The sequence below is a fragment of the Drosophila grimshawi genome, unplaced genomic scaffold (assembly GCF_018153295.1).
Source record: "Drosophila grimshawi isolate 15287-2541.00 unplaced genomic scaffold, ASM1815329v1 contig_311, whole genome shotgun sequence".
Taxonomy (NCBI): Eukaryota; Metazoa; Arthropoda; class Insecta; order Diptera; family Drosophilidae; genus Drosophila; species Drosophila grimshawi.
In genome coordinates, this window is record NW_025063098.1 from 14,882,883 (window position 1) to 14,902,648 (window position 19,766).

The 19,766-nt window shown below is 37.9% G+C and overlaps 1 protein-coding gene across 2 annotated transcripts; it reads right to left on the reverse strand.

Annotated features, from left to right (window-relative positions):
- On the reverse strand, positions 1–15,241 carry LOC6571116 (F-box/LRR-repeat protein 7). Of its 2 annotated transcripts, none has more exons than XM_043215191.1 (5): positions 14,728–15,241; positions 2,883–3,772; positions 1,175–2,029; positions 920–1,099; positions 1–536 (listed from the first exon to the last, which is right to left on the reverse strand). In XM_043215191.1, exons 2-5 carry the CDS (start codon positions 3,706–3,708, stop codon positions 1–3), a joined length of 2,397 nt encoding a protein of 798 aa, XP_043071126.1. In that variant the 5' UTR covers positions 3,709–3,772; positions 14,728–15,241. The 2 variants fall into 2 exon arrangements, with proteins under 2 accessions (XP_043071126.1, XP_043071127.1); XM_043215192.1 differs by lacking the exon at positions 14,728–15,241 and adding an exon at positions 12,641–12,658.
- Between the last annotated feature and the right edge of the window lie 4,525 nt (positions 15,242–19,766).

Genomic DNA, 19,766 nt, shown 5'->3' on the forward strand with positions numbered 1-19,766 from the left:
TCAACAGAAGCCCGGATTTGTGTGCTCGATGATGCATCGCTTGCAGTATTTCTTGACTGCCCGATAGCCCTCGATGGATATCTGGCAATCCTGAATGTTTAGCTGCTGCAGGCCGCGACAATAGTAGGCAATGCATTGAACGCCGCGATCCGTAATCATATCACAATTGCGCAGACTCAGCTTCTTCAGATTGGGGCAACTCTCGGCCAGGGCACGCAGCCCAGCATCGCTCACATCACACTTGCCGATGTCCAGGGCACGCAGACGGGGACAGGAGCGGGCGAGCACTGTGATTGAGTCATCGCTGACCGCCTCACAGCCGCGGGCATTCAAATAGCGCAACTTGTAGCAGCGACGTGCTATCACCTTCAGTCCCGCATCGGAGACCCGTTCGCATTTCGCCACGGACAGGTAGCGCAGGGCGGCGCCCAATTTGGCCAGCTCATAGAGGCCAAAGTCAGTGATGTTGACGCAATCCGAGACGCTCAGCTCCTTCAGCGACACACAAAAACTGGGCACGAACTTCAGACCCGCATCTGCAACAGATTTGATGTTGGCTTTAATAACAAAGTATTCAACATTTTTAACGAGCGGATTCTACTCCGCTTTTAACTATAGTATAACTTCTCTATAGTGAACTTCTATTTAATGAAGTTGTCGCTATTATGAATTGATTTCAATTTAACAGCTTTTAGTTTCCGTTTAGTTTCTGACTGATTTTAGTCGGCATTAAATAAATAAATAAAAAATAAATTGTACATATTTTATTCTACAACAATATATGCAATGCAAAATTCAATTTGCTAACTCCAAGATTGTCATCACACATCAATAAGTTAGTCAATCAATCAATCAATCAATCAATCAGCACAGATTGTCTTTAATGTTTAGTTTAAGATTGTATTTGTCGGATTCTCACCTGTAATTTGTATGCAGCGTCGCAGATACAAATACACCAGCTGTGGACAGTTCTTGACGACAATCTTCAAGCCCATGTCATCGATGGCCATGCAATCGGTGAGGTCCAGATACTGGAGCAGCAAGCGACGCGGTGGCTCCATGTGTGGATTTGGACTAATGCTGCTCACCTCGCTGCAGCCTATAAATGACATATATATATACATATATTTATATATAATATATATACGAAAATCAGATAATAATTGTGACTTACCCGTCACATCCAGATGCTGTAGATTGCTGCACTTGGTTAGGGCCTCGATGAGCGCCTGATTGGAGACACCCACACACGTCTGCAGCTGCAGATGCGTCAGCTCCGGACACCGACGGGTGAGCAACTGCAGACCCTTGTCCGAGATGCGACAGCCATCGGCGAGCATCACGCGTTCCACCTCGGGGCAGGCACCATTGCAACTCTGGCCGCACAACTGCCGAAAGATCATCTTCAACGTTTTGTCCCCGTTGAGGTGCTCGCCCCGCAACGTGATGCACTTCCAGAGGACGGGTCGCCAGGCCAGCTGCTCGAAGCGTCGACACACCCTGGCCACGTTGCACAGCTCACAGCTGTCCAGCCAGCTGAAGATGCGCACCACAGCCTCATCGGGCAGCCGATCAAAGTAGGGACCACACCGATACGGACCCTTGCGATTCCAGGGAGGCGGACCAATCGCCGTGCCCGTCACATTGCTGCTCCGACGCGGCGTTGTTGCCGGCGTGCTGCTGGCAATGACACCACCAACACCACCACCACCAGCAGAGGTCACCACACTGGAGCTGGTGTTCTTGTTGTTGTTGCAGCTGCTGCTGCTGCTGTTGCTGATGACCACAGTGCTGCTGCTGTTCGGATGATGGCCAGTGGGCGATGGAGACACCAGTGTCGCATATCCCTGGTCCAAACTGGGCGAGAAGCGGCCCAGATTGCACAGGCCGTCGGAAAGGCTTTGCACTTTGGTGTGATGATGGTCCAGCTGGAAGGCGTTGGCGGGCGAGTTGGTGCTGCGATTCAGCAGATAGCGATCCGAGCCACTCGTCTCGCTGGGACTGGAGTTGTGCGGATGATGCAGTCGCTCTATCAACCAAGAGAAATCTTAAAAGTTAGATCTCTCTGTGGGCTATTTTAAATTTTCATTCAAATTACGACTGTAGCTCGACTAGGAGATACCCTTCAGTCTGACAATAGAAAAATTCGTTTGGGTTGACAAAATCTTTGTTTCTTATCCAATCTCAATTTTGCAGATGATCAATAATAATCGATCAAATAAAATAGTCTTGATATGCGTGTAGTAAACGAGAAATTAAATTCCAAACTTTAAAGTCTCTGGCTCTGATATCTGTAGATCGCCTGCTGATCAAGAATATATATGCCTTTTGGGGTCGTAGTTGGTTTCCTCTGCATTCTAGATACATTTGCACAACCTCAGAGAGCTGGCAGAGCTGAAGTCACTTGTAACTTTACTTGTATTTTTAAGTGTGTTCAGAAAACATAATTCATGGGCAATAAATTAACAAAATTTAGTGTTTGGAAAAGAAAGGAAACTAAAAAACACGATAAGAATAAATAAGATCTTAATATAGGCATATTAGGTATGGGAATATTATTTCAGAGAAGACCAACACAATACACCTGCCTTGTGAAAACTTGAAATATAAATATTAATAGGTCTTCCAAATTTTATGTATTCACTTAAAAATTTAACTAAGCATTGAAGAATTTCTTGCAAAGATGACTTCAAAATCGTGACACGCCTTAAAATAGCTCAAGGCAGAGCTAGAATTACCAAATTTGGAAGAAGACTGGTAAAAAAAAACAATAAAATAGGGCCACGCCCAATTCTGAGCGAACATTTTTTGAGGAAGAGGTAATTTGATGAATATTGAATGGATTCAATTGAGGATTGATTTTGGATAATATAGACTCTCACCTGGTAATCGCTCATTGCCACTGCCACTGCTGTAGTCCTCCAGATAGTAGCGTTCGTTTTGGTACTGGCTCGCCTCGGCGCCCAGTGGGAGAGCACGCAGGGCATTGCCCAGGTAGAGGGACTCCATCTTCTTGTCGAGCAGATACTGGGCACTGCTGCCATTGCTGCACGGCACCAGCACGGTGGGTACACTGCAGCGTCCGCCCTGCGCTTGGCCGCGTCGCCTACCATTGGCGCCACCCGCATTGTTGTCGCTGGAATCTTCGGTGTCGGCACTGTTGCCATGCAACCAGTCTAACGTTAGAAAATTGCGGGGCTGTGGTACTGGCGCTGTCGTCCGGGTCACCGGCGCCGGCAGCGTTTGCAGCTCGGGCGATTTTTTGGCCTGCGCATGCCGACCCACCGAGGCGGTGGAATGAGCACCAAACGTGGACGGATCGTGACGTGTGTGCCTGCCACGCAGCTCGAATGTGGCTGCCTTCTGTTGCACCATGTGCAGCATAGCTGCTGCTGTCGTCACTGCCGCTGCCGCCGCCGCCGCTGTCGCTGGCGTCTGCTGCTCGCCGTGTTGCGGCGTGGAGCTGCGCGATCCCAGGGGATACAGCTCCACGCTGCTGGCAACGGTGTCGTTCACATTGTGGCCAAGATTCGGCGACTTTCGTGACATTTTGTACGCCTGCGGATCTAGCGGACTGGAGCTCAATGGATGCGGGTGATGATAGTGCGCCGCCGCCAGTTGATCCCGCACCGCATTGCTCGTCCGTCCCAGCGATGCCAGTGGACACTCCAAGTCCGGTGCACGTCGCGTGCTCGTCTTGTGCGACATATTTTTGTTTGTTTTGTTCTCTTTTTGTGTTTTATACAGCGGCCGCCGCTTTTAAGCCAGAAGTCTGCAAAGACAAACATAAATACTTAGTAATTATTAAATTGAACTATTTTGTGATAATTATTTACTTGAAATAGCAAATTTCTATTTTATTATTAATTCTTATTCATGATAAAATTAATAATGAGAAATGTTGGAAGACAGACAAGATAAATTCAAATGAATATAAAACATATAAGAAATTGGGTATCTTAAGGCATTTATGTTATAATATTAATATTAATATTAAATAAATTTGTTTATTTGCATTTTGAGTTGAAAATACTACAAAAATGATTTTTTACATAATTCTTGCCTCATTCCGTTGAGCGAAGAGTTGTGCAAAAATATGTAAAATGCAGAAGGAAGCTTGTCCGTCTCTCATTCTGTATGAACAAGCTTTTGTCAGAGACCATAAGAGCTAGAGACTTCAAATTTATAATACTCGTTCTCAATCAAGTTTAAGATCAAGAAATCTGCCCATGTTTGGTGAATATCGAATGGCAAATCAATTTCCAATAACAATGAAAGACACAATTGTAAACAAATAGCCTGACATATTTCATTAAGATTGGTTAGGAAGCACTGATTTTGTTCCCCTTACCACTCAACTTAGCATAGACACATGGTGGCTCAGATTACGATTTCTGAGAAAATCATAGTTCGGCTGGATTCTTTATAAAGTGCGCTTTTGACTAGAGCAATCTTACTTGTTTCTTGCTCAAAATTAGTCAGAACATTCAAAGCAAAAAAAAAAGGCAAACAATTCCGGTTCGGGATATCTTCCAGTCTTGACTAGAGCCCTTGTTTCCTCAGTAAAATGAGTAAATTAGAAAGTGCATAATATAATTATAATAATTAATAAAAAAGAAAGTTGCATTTAAGCAACTATTAAATGTTGAGTAGAGCCTAACTCATTATAAATTGATATTTTCAATTGTAATACTGTTAACTTAATATAAGATGTACCTGGATATTCTCAGGGGGCAATCGCCGAATGGAATTTGGGTCATGCACAGTCGCAAGGCAAAAGTAAAATAAATAATAATAAATATATGTATGTAAATAAATTGTCTCTGGTATGGGCCCAGCCACGCTTTTGGCCATGGGAATGAGTGGATGGTGTGAGCTGTTGTGGGTTGCCAACGACTTCAATTTGCCAATTATTATTAAAGAGATATTTTTGTATGCGTACAAATATGTTTGTGTTGGGCGCGCCACGCCTTGAATGCAGTGTATTTGACCTTTTAGTGAATACATAGTTAAATTCTAGCCAATTTAAAGAGATTTTCTTAAAGCCCACGCCGGAGAGCAAATGATTTGCCGAACATGATTAGCTATTAAAATACGGCGCCAGTTATTTTAATAGCTGACAACCAAAAAAACTTTGTCTGGCATTTTTCACGATTTAACAATTAATAAGCAGAACGCCCACGCTTCTACCAATTATTAAGTTGCTTTATTTATTTTTTCTATGTTTGTATATTTTTTATTTATTTTTTATTTTTGTAGACACACGTATGCTGTCATATTTCTATTGGCATCAACGATTATTGAGCCCCAGCCTCAGCTTCGGCTCCATCTCCATCTCCATTCATTGGACACGGTTTACATTTATGTATATACAAATATATATATCTATATATATATTTATTTTGATTTTTTATTCATTTTTGGCAGGAAACCAGTTTGGAGTGTCGCTTGAAACATTGGAAACTCTAATCATAAGCCAGGCGTGGGCTGTTCTAATGTTAGTCTCTGGCCATCTGCAGCTTGGCCTGGCCCAAAAAAATCGACGCTTGCTGCTGGCATTGTTTGTATTGCTGCTGCTGCTGCTGCTGTTGTTGTAGCTGTTGTTGCTGTTGTTGTTAGTGTAACCTAAGACCTTAAGCAAAAAATGATGTTGAAAGTAACCCAATTCGGCAAATAGAACAAGGAAACACATATTGCCATGAGAATAAAGGCATGTGCCTCTTTAGTTTAGCCCGCCTTTAATATTTGTTTTGAGGCAGCTTTGCATAATTTGCTATCTAGCATACCACCACCATCACCAACTATCTAAATAGAAAACAATAAATTTATTTGAAATTTGAATTGTTGGCGTTGTTAAATCTTCTTTAGCATTGTTGGCATTTTGGGTTGGGCCGTCACGGTACACACACCTACCAGACTCAGACTCCGACTCAGACTCCGACTCAGATGCGGGAATTTGTGATGCGTCTTTCATTCCGTTTGCCTACCTAGATGCTGTGTGTGTGTATGTTTTTCTTGTGGCGCGTAAATCAAATGCTGCTTACAAGTGGCTCGATTTCGGTTTCGGTATTGCGTTGTGCGTGTGTGTGGCTCTATTTTTATTGTAATCAAATTTGAAATTAATTTTTTTCCTAGCTTTGCCATAAATAAACATAATAACAATAATAACACCACTCCGCATTCGAAAGGCAACAAGTCAAAAAAAAAAAAAAAAATCAAAAATACGACAAAAAAGAAAACAACTACAAAAAATATGTCTTGTCATTTGGCTTATGGCAGCTGATTAATCTTAGCATCTCCGAAATGGACGCCGCCTGTCGCGCCTCAAATGGAATGTCGCTCAACTGGTTCGCAGCAAATGTATCCGAAAAAAAAGAAACACCAAAACCAAAAGCAAACCAAAGGAAAATGGCCCAGAGGCCTCCACAGTCTCCACAGTCTACACAGTCTACACAGCCTCCTCAGTTAGCTTGATTCGAGAGCTTTTTTGGTATTTGCTTGCCATAATTCACAATACTTAGACAATAAATAATTAATAATCAAATCAGCCGCGTGTGGACAAAAGTGTCAAATGGCTCATTGGGCAACACAGCATGCAATTTGCATAAATTTACATTTGAAATTTGTCACTTACAGCAACCCATATTTATTATTCAGAATTCCAATATTAGCCTTTAAAGTTGCTATCGCTTAGACATCTTTGACTTTTACTCACTTTTCGCCGCAATATTTGTTAAAATTGACAGCATGTAAATCAAAGAAATCTCCAAATATCTTCGTACGAACACAGATCTTTGACACTCAATTTGTTTTTACCATCAAAAATTGTGTAAATTTGTGGGGATCAAGATAAATTTAAATTTTCAATTAATCAATTGGGCTAGCTGAGAAGCCGGGCTGCTGATGGATATTATTGAAAGTTGTTTCGTTTAAATCTAAATATGAGTATATTTATCATAATTAAGCTTTATTTTGAATGTGAAAGTTTACTTAATAATAAAGTAGATCTAAACTTTTGAAACTTTGTAAAATTAAAGTCAAAATTTGAGGGATTAAAGTTTATTTTTGTTAATAGTTGTGTTGAATTTAATTAGGAGTACCTAACAAAAAAAAACTATATTTCTATCATTAAAAATATAAATCATAAAAACAAATCCATAGATCTGCTGTTTCTTGAATTTAAATAATATAACTTTCGCAACTTTATACATAATAAAAATACAAAATCATAATAGGAACAATTAAGCTTTAATTCATGTTTGAGGCCCCAAAAATTAATCACTCTTAATGGAATTTCATTATAATCCCACAAAAAAAAAAAGAAGATAAATGACATATATATTGTTTTAAAATCCAATACAAAATATAATTAATAGCAAAAAGTTTGTAATTGATTTATGATTTATTTGTTTATTTATTTATAATTTGTTGTTAGGCTATTCAAGGCTTCTTTTTAATTGGTTTTTTTCGTTGTATCATAAGTATTATTTTAGGTCTTCGACAGGGCAGGTCAATGGCTATTCAATTAAATCGCATACGTTTTCAACGAAGCCAAAAGGCAAACACTTGAGTTTGTGGCTATAATGTTGCAAACTGGTCCTTCGCTATGTTAAAGCTGTTAATAGACCAGGCCAAGCCTCTCAGCGTGCTCAACAAGCAACGATCTCATAAAATATGACAACAACAAGTACTAATTATTTAATATGCTTAATGAACAAATGTCACCACGGTGGTGCTCGCAGCGGTGCAGCCAGCTAAGTGATTCACATATATGCAAACAGCACAGTGGTTGGCAAGTCAAGTATCGGCTTAGGACAAAATGTGGTTAAAAAACGGATTTTAATATCAACTGAGTTGGTCGCAAATTGGATATTATATATTGCCAGCAGTTCAGTTAATATTAAAATCCTATTAATAACATTTCTATAAACTAATATTCATTTTGTCGTCTTTGATAATGCAGTAAAATCATATTAATTATGGATCGATAAGCACTGCTTCGTTAAATTTTATTTGATTGTTTCACTTAATATTTATAAATTCAATTATTAGTATAAGCAATATTCTTGAGATGCTTTTCAAATGGAAAGTTATATTTATATATATATATATATTTTAAAATTTATATTTATCTCATTATTGTTATTTTTTTACACCAAAGATCCATTTATTATGAGTTTACTCACTCATTTTATAGCTTTAACATTATTTAATTCCTAAAATAGTTAGAGGAGTTAAAATTATAAATTTTATTGTCAAATACCACAAATACCTCGAATAACATATTGAAATATGTAGTATTTATATTTAAAGCTCTTTATAATATTGTATCTATTATAATAAACATTGTATTTACAATATTAAATAAGTGAAACATATTTATAATTTCATATTAAATGAGCCCAATCATCTCAGGGGTCCCCAGAATAAGACTGAATAATAATTATACTTAATACCTGTGTTCAACATTTTCCGAGTGGTAATTAATATGGAATTAGCATTAAAAATCTCATTTAATTAATTTAAACTTCATCATTTGCCCCACTGTACGGCTTATACAACTAATAACTGCTGTGCTTGCTATTTGCGTGGTGTTTGCTGTCTGCACATGGCTGAAATCTAACGCTAGCACAGAAATTACTTGGCGCCACAAAACTACAATAACAACAACAAGAACAACAAGAGAAACAACAACGGCAACACACATGCCAATGGAGTCGGGCAATGGGCACCTTTTGGCCTCTGTGGCATGGCACGCTGAGCGCCTGGCCCCAGTCTGGCCCGACAATCAACGAGAGAGTGTGTGTGTGTATGTGTGTGTGTGTGTGTGTGTGCAGCTACCGTGTTGCAATTCTGTGGTCCGTGGGTTGGCTTTTTGCATAGTGTCAATTTTGATTTAGCAAAATGCTGCAATTGCCTCTCTTGCGGTTGCAGCGCCCCGCCCCATGTTTCTCAGTCAAATAAACTCCCACACACACAAACACACACACACACACAAATACATGCAGCTACACTCTCACAAAACTACTCACACAACCAGCTGAAGTGGACAGAAAGTGGGTGGCGCTGACAACTTTGAGCAACAAGAAATATTTCTTGCAGCAAAACATAAAATGGGTGCAGCTGCTGAAGTTATGGTTGATTTTTTTCTTTTTATTATTTTTCCTTCATATCTATCATAAAATACAATTTGTTTTATTTTGCACTTAGCTGTTTGTCATTTTAGTTTATTATATTTGCTTAAGGCTCTAATATTTGAATTTATTACGCCTTATTTTATTTATTTTATCCATTATTTATTTATTTTAAATGTTTATTTTATTGTACACGTTACATATAATTTATTATATTCATTAATATTTTAATTCTTTTTAATTTTTTTATAAAGATTTTGTATAGTATTACTTTTATTTGTGATGTAGATTTATTTAATTCTTATTATTTAGATCAAAGATCAATTTCTATTTGCTACTATTTATTAATATATATTTATTGTTTTAATGTTGTGTTTTTTTAATATTAAACATCAATTTTCATCCCAGAAACATAGATCAACCGCATATTTTATTAGCTTTTAACATTATTTGAATACCTGAGATATTTATTTATTATTTTTAGTCCACATTCAATAAAGGCAAACAATAAAAATAAATAAAAAAATTAATAATTTAAGAAATCAGTTCCAGTTCCAAATATTCAAAGTTCGTACTCAAAATATATTTCTATATATTATATTATTTAATTATTTATAGATATAAAACGATTGAGAAATTGAGGATGGATATAAAACACATTAAAATGCAAATCAATATATATTTAAATTTATTTTCTGTTCAATTTGGTTGACTGAGCTCTGAGTTTAGGCTTTGTGTCAAATATAATATAGCCATATAAAGAATTGAAAGTTGTCGTTCATCTGACACAGTTAATGGCCAGAAAGAGTGCAAAAATAAGCTCAAAGCGAAATTTGAAATGTATAAAATGAGCTTATGAAATATGCATATGCTCAAATTGGAAATTGTGTATGCAGATTGATTGGTAGACGTGACAACATTTTGCGGATGATTGCCTATGAATGGCTCATTAGAAGACGATCTGAGGTATTGTTGATAAGTGTGTGAACTTCAAAGGAAGAGAAAGCATATGGATAATAGTTCTGGTATTACAATCAACACCGTCCCGCATAGATTAGTTATGTGTCAATTCATATTAAATATAAAGACATAATATGCTTAATTAATAGATAATCAACTTTCTCTCACTATTATTATTAAATTGTGCACTGCTGTTCATTAAAATTAGTAATACCCTACATTTGAAGATCCAGTGCTAAATTTTTCACTAATGATTCTGCACCTTTTGGTCATTATCTAAACTCAAATTTCACTCTGTGCCAGCAGATTCATTATAAAATGCAAAATTATTTTTTTAGCTAAACTAATTAAACCGAAGCTTATATAATGAAGCCCGAAGTCGAGGCGAATGCCCTTTGCAGGTATCTTATGTATATGTATATGTTTACGCATATATTGGATGAAAATTACCAGTCATTAATCAAATAGGAAAATAGTAACGATTCCATCTCTCTCTCTCTCTCTCTTTATGTCTGCCTCTTTACAGTAGGAATAATTCAAATTCCGATGCGAAGTCAAAGCAGACGAACCAGTTCGTTGCTTAAGTCTTTTGTTTTATGACCCAAATATCCGACAAAGCGACAGGCGAAACAGTCAACTGTGCATAAACGCCACTTAACCTAAAATGTAATGTCCAACCAAACAAAATAAATCACAACAAGCCCAAAAGCAGCAAAAGAAGCAGACTTACCGCAAATTACATGCTGTGCGACAGCTATAACAACAACAACAACAACAACTGTGGACGTGAATGATGGCGCATCTAATCCAAGACAGCGCGTAAATCCAGGCCAAACTTAATCCAATAAAAATGTCGACTAAATGCAAACAGCGACAAATGCTTGACGAACAGAACGACGGCGCTAATTTATTTAAAAGATTTGCCCGACTTTTGCCAAGCATGAAGCAGAAGTTAGTCAAGCAAAGAGACACAGTGCTTGGCAGCAAAATTTTAATTAAGACAAAATATTTGAAATTCTAACGATGATGATGATGATGATGATGATGTTAAAGATGATGATGATGACGACAACGAGCTGCAGCAAACAAGTCAACAATTTGCCGCGCGCAATTTTTCAAATTACATTTCATTAAAGCACGACAGCAAGAAAGAAAGCAAAAAAATATAGAAAGAATGAAGAAGCCTGCCTCATGGGCAACTGAAGAGATAACTTTGAGAGAGAAAGAGAGAGGAGATAAAAAAAACGAATGTAAAGCACCGTTTTGCCTGATTTCTGCTGCTCAGTACACAGCGCACTGAGATTTACTAGATGCCAGCAAACAACAACAACAACCACAACAGGTTATCTGTATCTATGTATCTTTGTATCTGCGGGCTGTTAGCTGTTAGCCCGCATGCAACAACAACGCCCGCATACGTTGACGTATTCTGCTTGCTTAAAACGCAACTCTTTCTTCTTCTAATATGCCACACATAAATTGTGTTCTATTCTGTTCTGTGCTGTTCTGTTCAGTTCAGTTCAACAAATTAAATTTTAAAGTTCAGGCCACAGTTGCCCTGCACAAAGCAGAATAAGAACAAGAACAAACCAGCAATAGCAACAACAGCAGCAGCAGCAGCAGCAGCAGCAACAACTATGTCAGTCACTTGGCAACATTGCCAACTAGCAGCGACAACATTCCAGCTAACTTCGCCTGCCTGCCCGCAAGCCACCCCTCGACCATTCAATGTGTTGTTCGGTAGTCATCAAGCCCGTAACTAGCTGCAGCTACAAGTTGCCGTTTCTAATACAAAACTGTCGCTTGTGGCCGTGAGAGAGCTGCGCACAACTGCAGTGCAACTCTTTGTGGTTCGGACTCTGGCTACGAATCTGGCCGACAACAACAGCAAAAGACTGCAAAAGCAAAAAATAATAAAAATTGCATTGCAATGCATTTTAGTATTGCTTATTGCGTTGTAGCCTGCTATATGAAATCATATATTGTATGCCTGCACACATATATCTATATATATCTATATATATAAATATATTTTTATAAAAAAAAGTAAAGGTAAATCAAGAGTTGGCTTACAACGAATTAAGCATTCTCTGTAAGCCATTGCATATACCAATTTTAGTTTTTAGATTTTCATAAAATGGCATTGCAAATGTTATTTCGAAAATATTGCGGCCTTCAAATTTTGTTCTGCGATAAATTAAAGATAATTTTATTCAGATTTAGTTGCAAAAGACAAATCCCAAACAACAAAATTAAATTCCACGTAATGCCAATTGTATGTGATACAGCCAGAATATTAATCATTCTATTTTAATTTACAAATTTTAATCAATCCTTTGATTTTTATATTGTATGGAGGCAACTGGAAGGTTTATGTCTTTATGTGTTCAATAATCTCTGCTAATCTTATTATTTACATTTATTCAGAAGACAGATATTTTTTTGTGCAAAAAACAAGTGTCATTAGTTTATAGTCCAAATCTTATAAATGTTTAAAAATCAATTGCTGTGTTTAATTAATTAATAATTTCAAGAACTATACTTACTTATTAATAACAGTAAGCTACAAACAATTTCTCTTGATTGAGAATTTATTAAATATTATTGGGCAAGAATAGGTAAGGCAAATTCAAAACCATTTATGATAATAGTCATAGGTTATTGGCCAGATTCTTGAAGATTTTTGTCTAAGACATTGTTGAATGGTTGATAGTAGTTGATTTTTTTTATCTTTTAGTGAACGATTTACATTTCTTTAGATTATAATCCTTTTTTTATTAACTGTGATTAATTGTAAGTATATTTATTTGTCAGTTTGTCAGCCAGATGGCATAGTTATTATACCCGTCTAAATTTTCTAAAAGTTTTGCTGCAAATCTCATGAAATCGACGCGCGGCTTTTTCATGTCTGTGGCGGCGTCGTTGACGATGTCGTCGGCTGCTTTTGGCTTGAAAGCTTTTTGGCTTTGATTGGGGTGAGTGGAGTGGATTGGGGATTGTGCAGCGGCGGGGGTATGACTATGATTGAGGCTGCGGGCCATAGCTGACTGGACTGGAATGGACTGGGCCTGAGTTGGGCTGCTGCTGTTGGCCGGCTGCTGGTTAGCTTAGCTAGCTAGCTGGCTTGTCATTGCAATGCGCATATGATGACATTTTTGTTATGTTTTTCTTATTTTTTTTTTTTTTATAAAAATACTTTAAATTGTTGGTAAATGCATAAAACGGCTGTGTGGCAGGCGGCGGGCAAATCTTTGGCCCATGATATTTTTGTGCAGCAATCAAGTTTGTCGCCGAAGTCTTTTGTTTTGCCACGGACTTTTAGAAAGCGATTAAATGGCAAGCAGCAGTTGTCGCTGCAATAAGGAAAGTGCTTTGCTCAAATGTCATAATGTTATGCCGAAATCGTTGACAGATATCAAATTAACAATTTATTAACATTTAACCTTTTGTAGCAAAAACGAAAAGCCACATGTTGCTGGCTAGCAAAACACAACGGATACCCCCCAGGCACTCAAATAATGGTAAATACATACACAGCAAAAAAAAAAGAAAAACATTCGGCACACACATGTGCCACACACACACACACACACATACACATACTCAAACACACATGTGGATGCTCTATAAATATGAGAATAGGCGTTTTGCAAGAAAGCGAAAAGGCTTACAATTAACATGTAATTTATGTTTTTTTTTTAATTATTCTGCAAATTAGTATTTATATAATTAAATGCAATGGCTATGATCATATCCGTTCTACACAATCTGTTCTTGTAATGACCCATAATGAGATACTAACTAGCATTGGTGGCTGCGTTAATGTTTATAACTTTTTCGCTCATATCACAGACTGGTATGTGTGTGTGTGTGTGTGTGTGTAAGAGTTATGAAAGGAAAAACGACAAAATCAGCATGCTGCAAGCAGCATGATACTTATAATGGGCGTCTATGCAGATCAACTAGTTGCTGCAACAGCAGCAGCAACAACAAAAACAGCATCAGCCACTGGGGCTGACTGACTTCCTTTACGTATAATTTGCATGCAACCCAAAGCTGTTGTATCTGTGTGTGTGTGCGTGTGTGTGTGCGTTTGTGTGTGCGTGTGTGTGTGCGTATGTGTGTGTGCGTGTGTGTCTGTGTGTGTGAGAGAGCGAACGAGTTATGGGCAATGTGGTGCAGATATAGAAACCACAGCAGCAACTGCAGCAAAAAACAGAGTTAAAAAAAAACAACAACAATAAATATTTCTTCGAAGGTGTGATTTTAATGTGACAACTTTGCAACTGGTTTGGAACTGTGCCCAGCCACTGGCAAAGCGCTGAAAATGTACCAATTAAAGAACACTCTAGGATATACACATACAAATATTATTTCCTGGTAATTTTACGAGCATGCACCAATAATAAAAAATAAAATATATATACATATGGAAATTGCCTGGGCATAATTTTGCATTGGCTGAAGCCACACAAATGCATGGCAAGCCAATACACAAAGACAGAGAGAGAGAGAGAGAGAGAGCGAGAGAGAGAGAGAGAGAGAGAAAGAGAGGGAGAGGGGAGAGGGGGAGAGGGAGAGAGTGAGAGAAAACCTGAATTTGAATTGCAATTTAATAAATAGCAGTTGCTACCTTTTTTATACACGTCACTCGTTTAGTTTTCATTTATGCATCGCACATCTTTTCATTATTTGGCAGTTTTTGCGGCTTCATTAAATTCCGTTTTATTAAATATGTATATGTATGTGTGTGTGCATATATATATATATATATATATATATGTATTTTAATTTCCTTTTGCTATTCCATTTCACACAACTTTTCTCTACTTTATATTTATTGCAAGCTGGGCTTGTATGTATGCATACATACATATATATATATATGTATATATGTATGTGTGTGTATGTGTGTGCGCGCTGATCTTTCACTGTGGCTCTTTTACTTTGCTTTATGTTATCTTTTTTTTTGCTGCCTTTGCTTTGAGCACACACAGCAGCAGCCCACTACCACGAACGCAAGCTACACTCTACACACACTGACACTGACACTCACACTAACACAAACACTCTCACACACACACAGAGACGCGCAGGCACGCAACGTAATGCGGCGCCTCAAGATTCAGTTTCATCCGCCACGACACTGGACGAATTACAGCGCACGGCAACAGGTAAATGGCAACTGAGGCCACTGAGCTGTGCCCGACCCTCTTTGAGCTGCAACTATGCTCATCGCATCATTGTGTGTGTGAGTTGCTCTGCTGCGCTGCTCTCTCTCTCTGTGTGTGTATGCGTATGCTCATGGATGGTCGAGAGTGTTCTCTTCAAAACGACGGCTGCGTCTCTTTACTGGGCAGCATTGCCAGTAAAAATATAAGACTTAAGCAAAGAACTTGCGGTATTTGAAAAATAATAATTCAATAATTAATGTGATGCGTCAAATAAATAATAAAATAGATAACTAATTATAGATAACAACAACTATATTAATAAAAATAAATGAAAATATTAATTATTTATTAGTTTGACTTTTTATATCCTAGTTATATGCGAATGATCTGATAAATAAATGCAAAGTTTTGAATTATTTTGTGAGTCAAGGTTTTCACCTAGCTCTGTATTAATTGTTATAAGCAGATTAAATATTTTTCATAACACCGATTATTAGGATTCTTAGTTTTGCTTGAACTTTGATTTAATTGAGAACGAATATTTTATAAATTGTCCGAAATGTTTTTCCACACATATCCTACAGCTTTCCTAATTGAGTTTGATCTTTAGCCAAATCGGACAAGCTACAAAATATCGGTTGTTAAAAGAATAATTTTTGTATTACATAAAATTATAATTTTAATTAATTGATTATACTTTAATTCATTAAAACTGTTTAATATTTAAAATGGGCAAAACTAATATAGTAATTATTATAAATAATAAAAAATCACTTTTAGAAATATTTGAAATGAAGGAAACATAAGTTATTTAATTTAATTTAAGTTGCCTTTTTCATTACCAGATATCTGGTCTGATTGCTGTATTTTTTTTACGCGAGTGCTTAATAAATATATACATATCTTTTTTTTATTGATTTGAAATGTTCATGTTTACAAGTATTTCAGATTATTTATGTGCAATATTTTTTTTTATAGCCAGTACTCTTAACGTTGAGAAACTTCCCACAAGCGCGGCTCCTTTAGATGGGACTGGGACTGGGACAGGGACTGGGACGGTTTGCTGCCTGGTGAAAATGCTGTGCTACTTTTTGCAATGGTCACACGTTTGTGCTGGCCACTCCGATGGCCAAGACATTTCACCATAGCATAAATAAATATGCCCACAGGCCAGGCAGCCATGCTCAAAGAGAGTTACTTACGAGTGGGAGAGGCACCGACATCGAGAGAGAGAGAGGGAGAGAGAGAGAGAGCAAAAGAGAATGATTGAGCTGATCAAATGCGCGTGTAAACAGATACTCAAAAGAAGTTGTTATTGTATTCTTCGATACAATGGCACACAGCAATAGTCGAAAAAGAGGCTAAAGAGCACACATCAATATGTAAATGTTAGCTGTGTGTGCGTGTGTCTGTCTGTGTGCGTCTGTGTGTGTGTGTGAGAGAGGTGGATTACATGCGAGCATGCGCGCAGCGTAAGCCTCTCCTCTTTCCTCTCGCACCGATCAGTTGGTCGCCTGTGTTTGCCTCTTGCCTCTTTTGTTTGCAATGGAATTTCTTTCTTTTCATAAACATGTTTCGAGCGCACATTCAATGTTGCTGCTGCTGTTGTTGTTGTTGTTGCTGTTGTTGCTGTTGTGGGCTTATTACAGCATTTATGAGGCAGGCGGGCAGCTTGGCCAGCATTTGTTGTCGTTGTTGAAGGAGCGCGCGCTCAACCACACACACACACACACACAAATACGCTCACTTACACTTAAGCCGAAGTGGCATGAAACAAGTTCAGCGCTGGCTTGAACGGCAAACCGCAGCTTTTGGCTCTGCCTATCTGTCTCTGTCTCTGTTGCTGGCTTTGGCTTTGGCTTCTTGAATGACTGCGGCGCAGGAATGCAGTGTTGTAAATAGTTGCAGTAACGTCGGCGACGTTCGGCATTGTTGGCTTGGCTTGGCTTGGCTTGGACGAAACAGAATCAGAGCAAGTCACAGCCAAGGCAGCAACAGCAACAGCAACAGCAGCAGCAGCAGCAGCAGAGCAGCAGCAGATCGCGACAACGATCAGAGGCACTGAATACAGAGCCACAGACACAGCCATAGCCATAGCCACAGCAAGAGTCAGAGCCAGGGCCAAGACAACGACAACGACAGCAGCAGCGGCGGCGGCATCAGCAGCAGCAGCAGCAGCAGCAGCAGCTACAGCAATGAAAATTGCTGAGAGCACCCCGAGGGCTTCCACTTGGACTTGGACTGGACCTGGATCTGACCAGGTCTTGAGTCCGGGCCGTTTGCTTGCCAACTCTGTTGGCAACAACATTGGCCACGATCGATAACACTTACACATATTCAAACACACACACACACACTCTCGTACATACACATACACAGATACACACACACACACACCTACACACACATGAGTGCTTTAAATTGCTAGTCACTGTTTATGTTTATGAATTGTATTGCAAGATATTGGACATCGGGTATGGGATGTACGGAATTATGCGTTTATCTTAGAGGGTTTTTGTACTTGATTTGTATTTGTAGACCCCAGTGTCTTGTGGTCTCTGGTAATTAAATCGCAAGAAGCCGATAATGTTGCAAAACACAAGCGGACAACAGCAAAAGGGTTTTCTTCACTTCTCCACACTCACTCACAATTACCGCACCAAATATGCCCCCTAGGAAATTATTCATGATAACAGAGATTGCATTGATTGATTGCATACGCACAGCGATGTGCTCGCTTGCTGGGCTTGCCGACTCCGACTCCGACTTGGAGTTGGAGTTGGTCTTGGAGTTGGTCTTTGACTTGTAGTTGGACTCGGTTCGGCTGCATTTGTCCTCTTGGTAGCTGCCACTGAGCCTGAGTTATTTGAGCTATTAAATGTCTGTGATTTGCTCATAAGTTACTGTTCCGATCTCTAGATCAATTGTTGTCAGCCCGCCAGGCTTCCACATGTGTCTGTTGCCTCCGTGGTTATTGTGTTTTCACCGCGCAACATATCAACTACATAGTTATTGGCAACTACATTTTTTAAACTTAATCTTACTCGTTGCTCTCTTTGAACAATTCCAATTTGACTTAATAATTCATTTTTCTTATTATTATTGCTATTAAATAAATAATTATTGACAAGTGAAAAATCGATTTTATGAAAAATAAATAATTTTATTCTGAATAAAAAGAAAAAAGTGTGTTCAATATCTATTTTGATTGATAACCATTATGGTTTATAGTATATTGTAATTGGAATATGTGAAAATTTATTAAGTACTTTTATTAATTTTTATTTGTTTCATTTATATCTTTATTCAATGAATGCTGGATACAATCAACACTCAGTTTGCAGTTTCAAAATATACAAATAAATGCAATAAACTTAATTTGTTTAATATTTTTTTTACCTGTTCACCATTCTTTCTAATACTTCTTAATGTTTATAATATATTTTTAATGTGGTTTCTTTTAATAAAGTTACATTTGCATATATCAAATTTAATTATCTCCTTTGGCCCAATTACTAGTTCAGCCACAAGAGGCTCCTCAAAAAGTTTGTTTGAGCTGTTAAATACAAAATATTCGCATATATTAAATTTGACCTTGTTAAATGTTATATAAAGCCTTGATTTCGCTTGCCATTTTCGCTATCATTTATTAAGCTTCACAATGCCAGTCATAAACAGAAACATAAACATAAATATTGTTGAAGGCACTAATTTGTTAGCGGTTAGCAACGGATTCCTTTCGGGCTTGTCAATATTTTGATTATACAAAATAAAGCAGTCAGTGGCAAGTGTAACTGTCAATGGCAACTCACGAGTATTTATAAACCACTCGCATAAACCCTAAAAATATGCATTGCTCTTCTTTACATAAACGGTTTTGGCCCCGTTTAGAGCGAGTTGAACAACCGAAAGAGGGGCGGTGAGGCTGAAGTAAACAGAGACAGAGACAGAGATAGGGAGAGACAGAGAGAGAGAAATAGGAATTACAACCCAATATTGGCACAAATATGTCGGAGCGTGCTTTCAATACATTGGTGGCGACAAACGTCGACCATTTCAACTATCGATCAAACAGACGCACCGCCAAATTGCCAAACAGCGGCGTCTGCCTCAAGGGGGCTCTTGGCTTGTACACTCAGAAAAAAATCAAACTAAAATGTAAATTTTGCTTTTAGAAATAGTTTTTAAATATGCGCAAAAATTTACTCAAAATTAGAGAGGCTATTTTTCGATTGTTGAAAAATATATTTCTTGATAATAGAATTTATAGATTGATAATATAATTAATATTATAAAAAGTTTAAAATACAAACGATTATTCTTCTATCGACTTCAATTTTAAAGGTTAGCTGTTATCTCGAACCCATAAAATTGTAATTTTTCTCGAATTATATGATGTAAGTTGTTAAACTATTTAAAATGTTTGTTTATATGAAATTTTAAAATACTAATGTCTAAAAAGCTAATGTTTGAGTGCGGCTTACACAAAACAACCTTG

What these genes read in the sequence shown, in the direction of transcription:
- LOC6571116 (XM_043215191.1), bottom strand. Translation starts at nt 3,708, where the DNA reads ATGTCGCACAAGACGAGCACGCGACGTGCACCGGACTTGGAGTGTCCA. An exon ending in TGGCAATGAGCGATTACCAG is followed by an intron (nt 2,030 to 2,882) that starts GTGAGAGTCTAT and finishes CTTGGTTGATAG; the next exon opens with AGCGACTGCATCATCCGCAC. An exon ending in ACAGCATCTGGATGTGACGG is followed by an intron (nt 1,100 to 1,174) that starts GTAAGTCACAAT and finishes TGTCATTTATAG; the next exon opens with GCTGCAGCGAGGTGAGCAGC.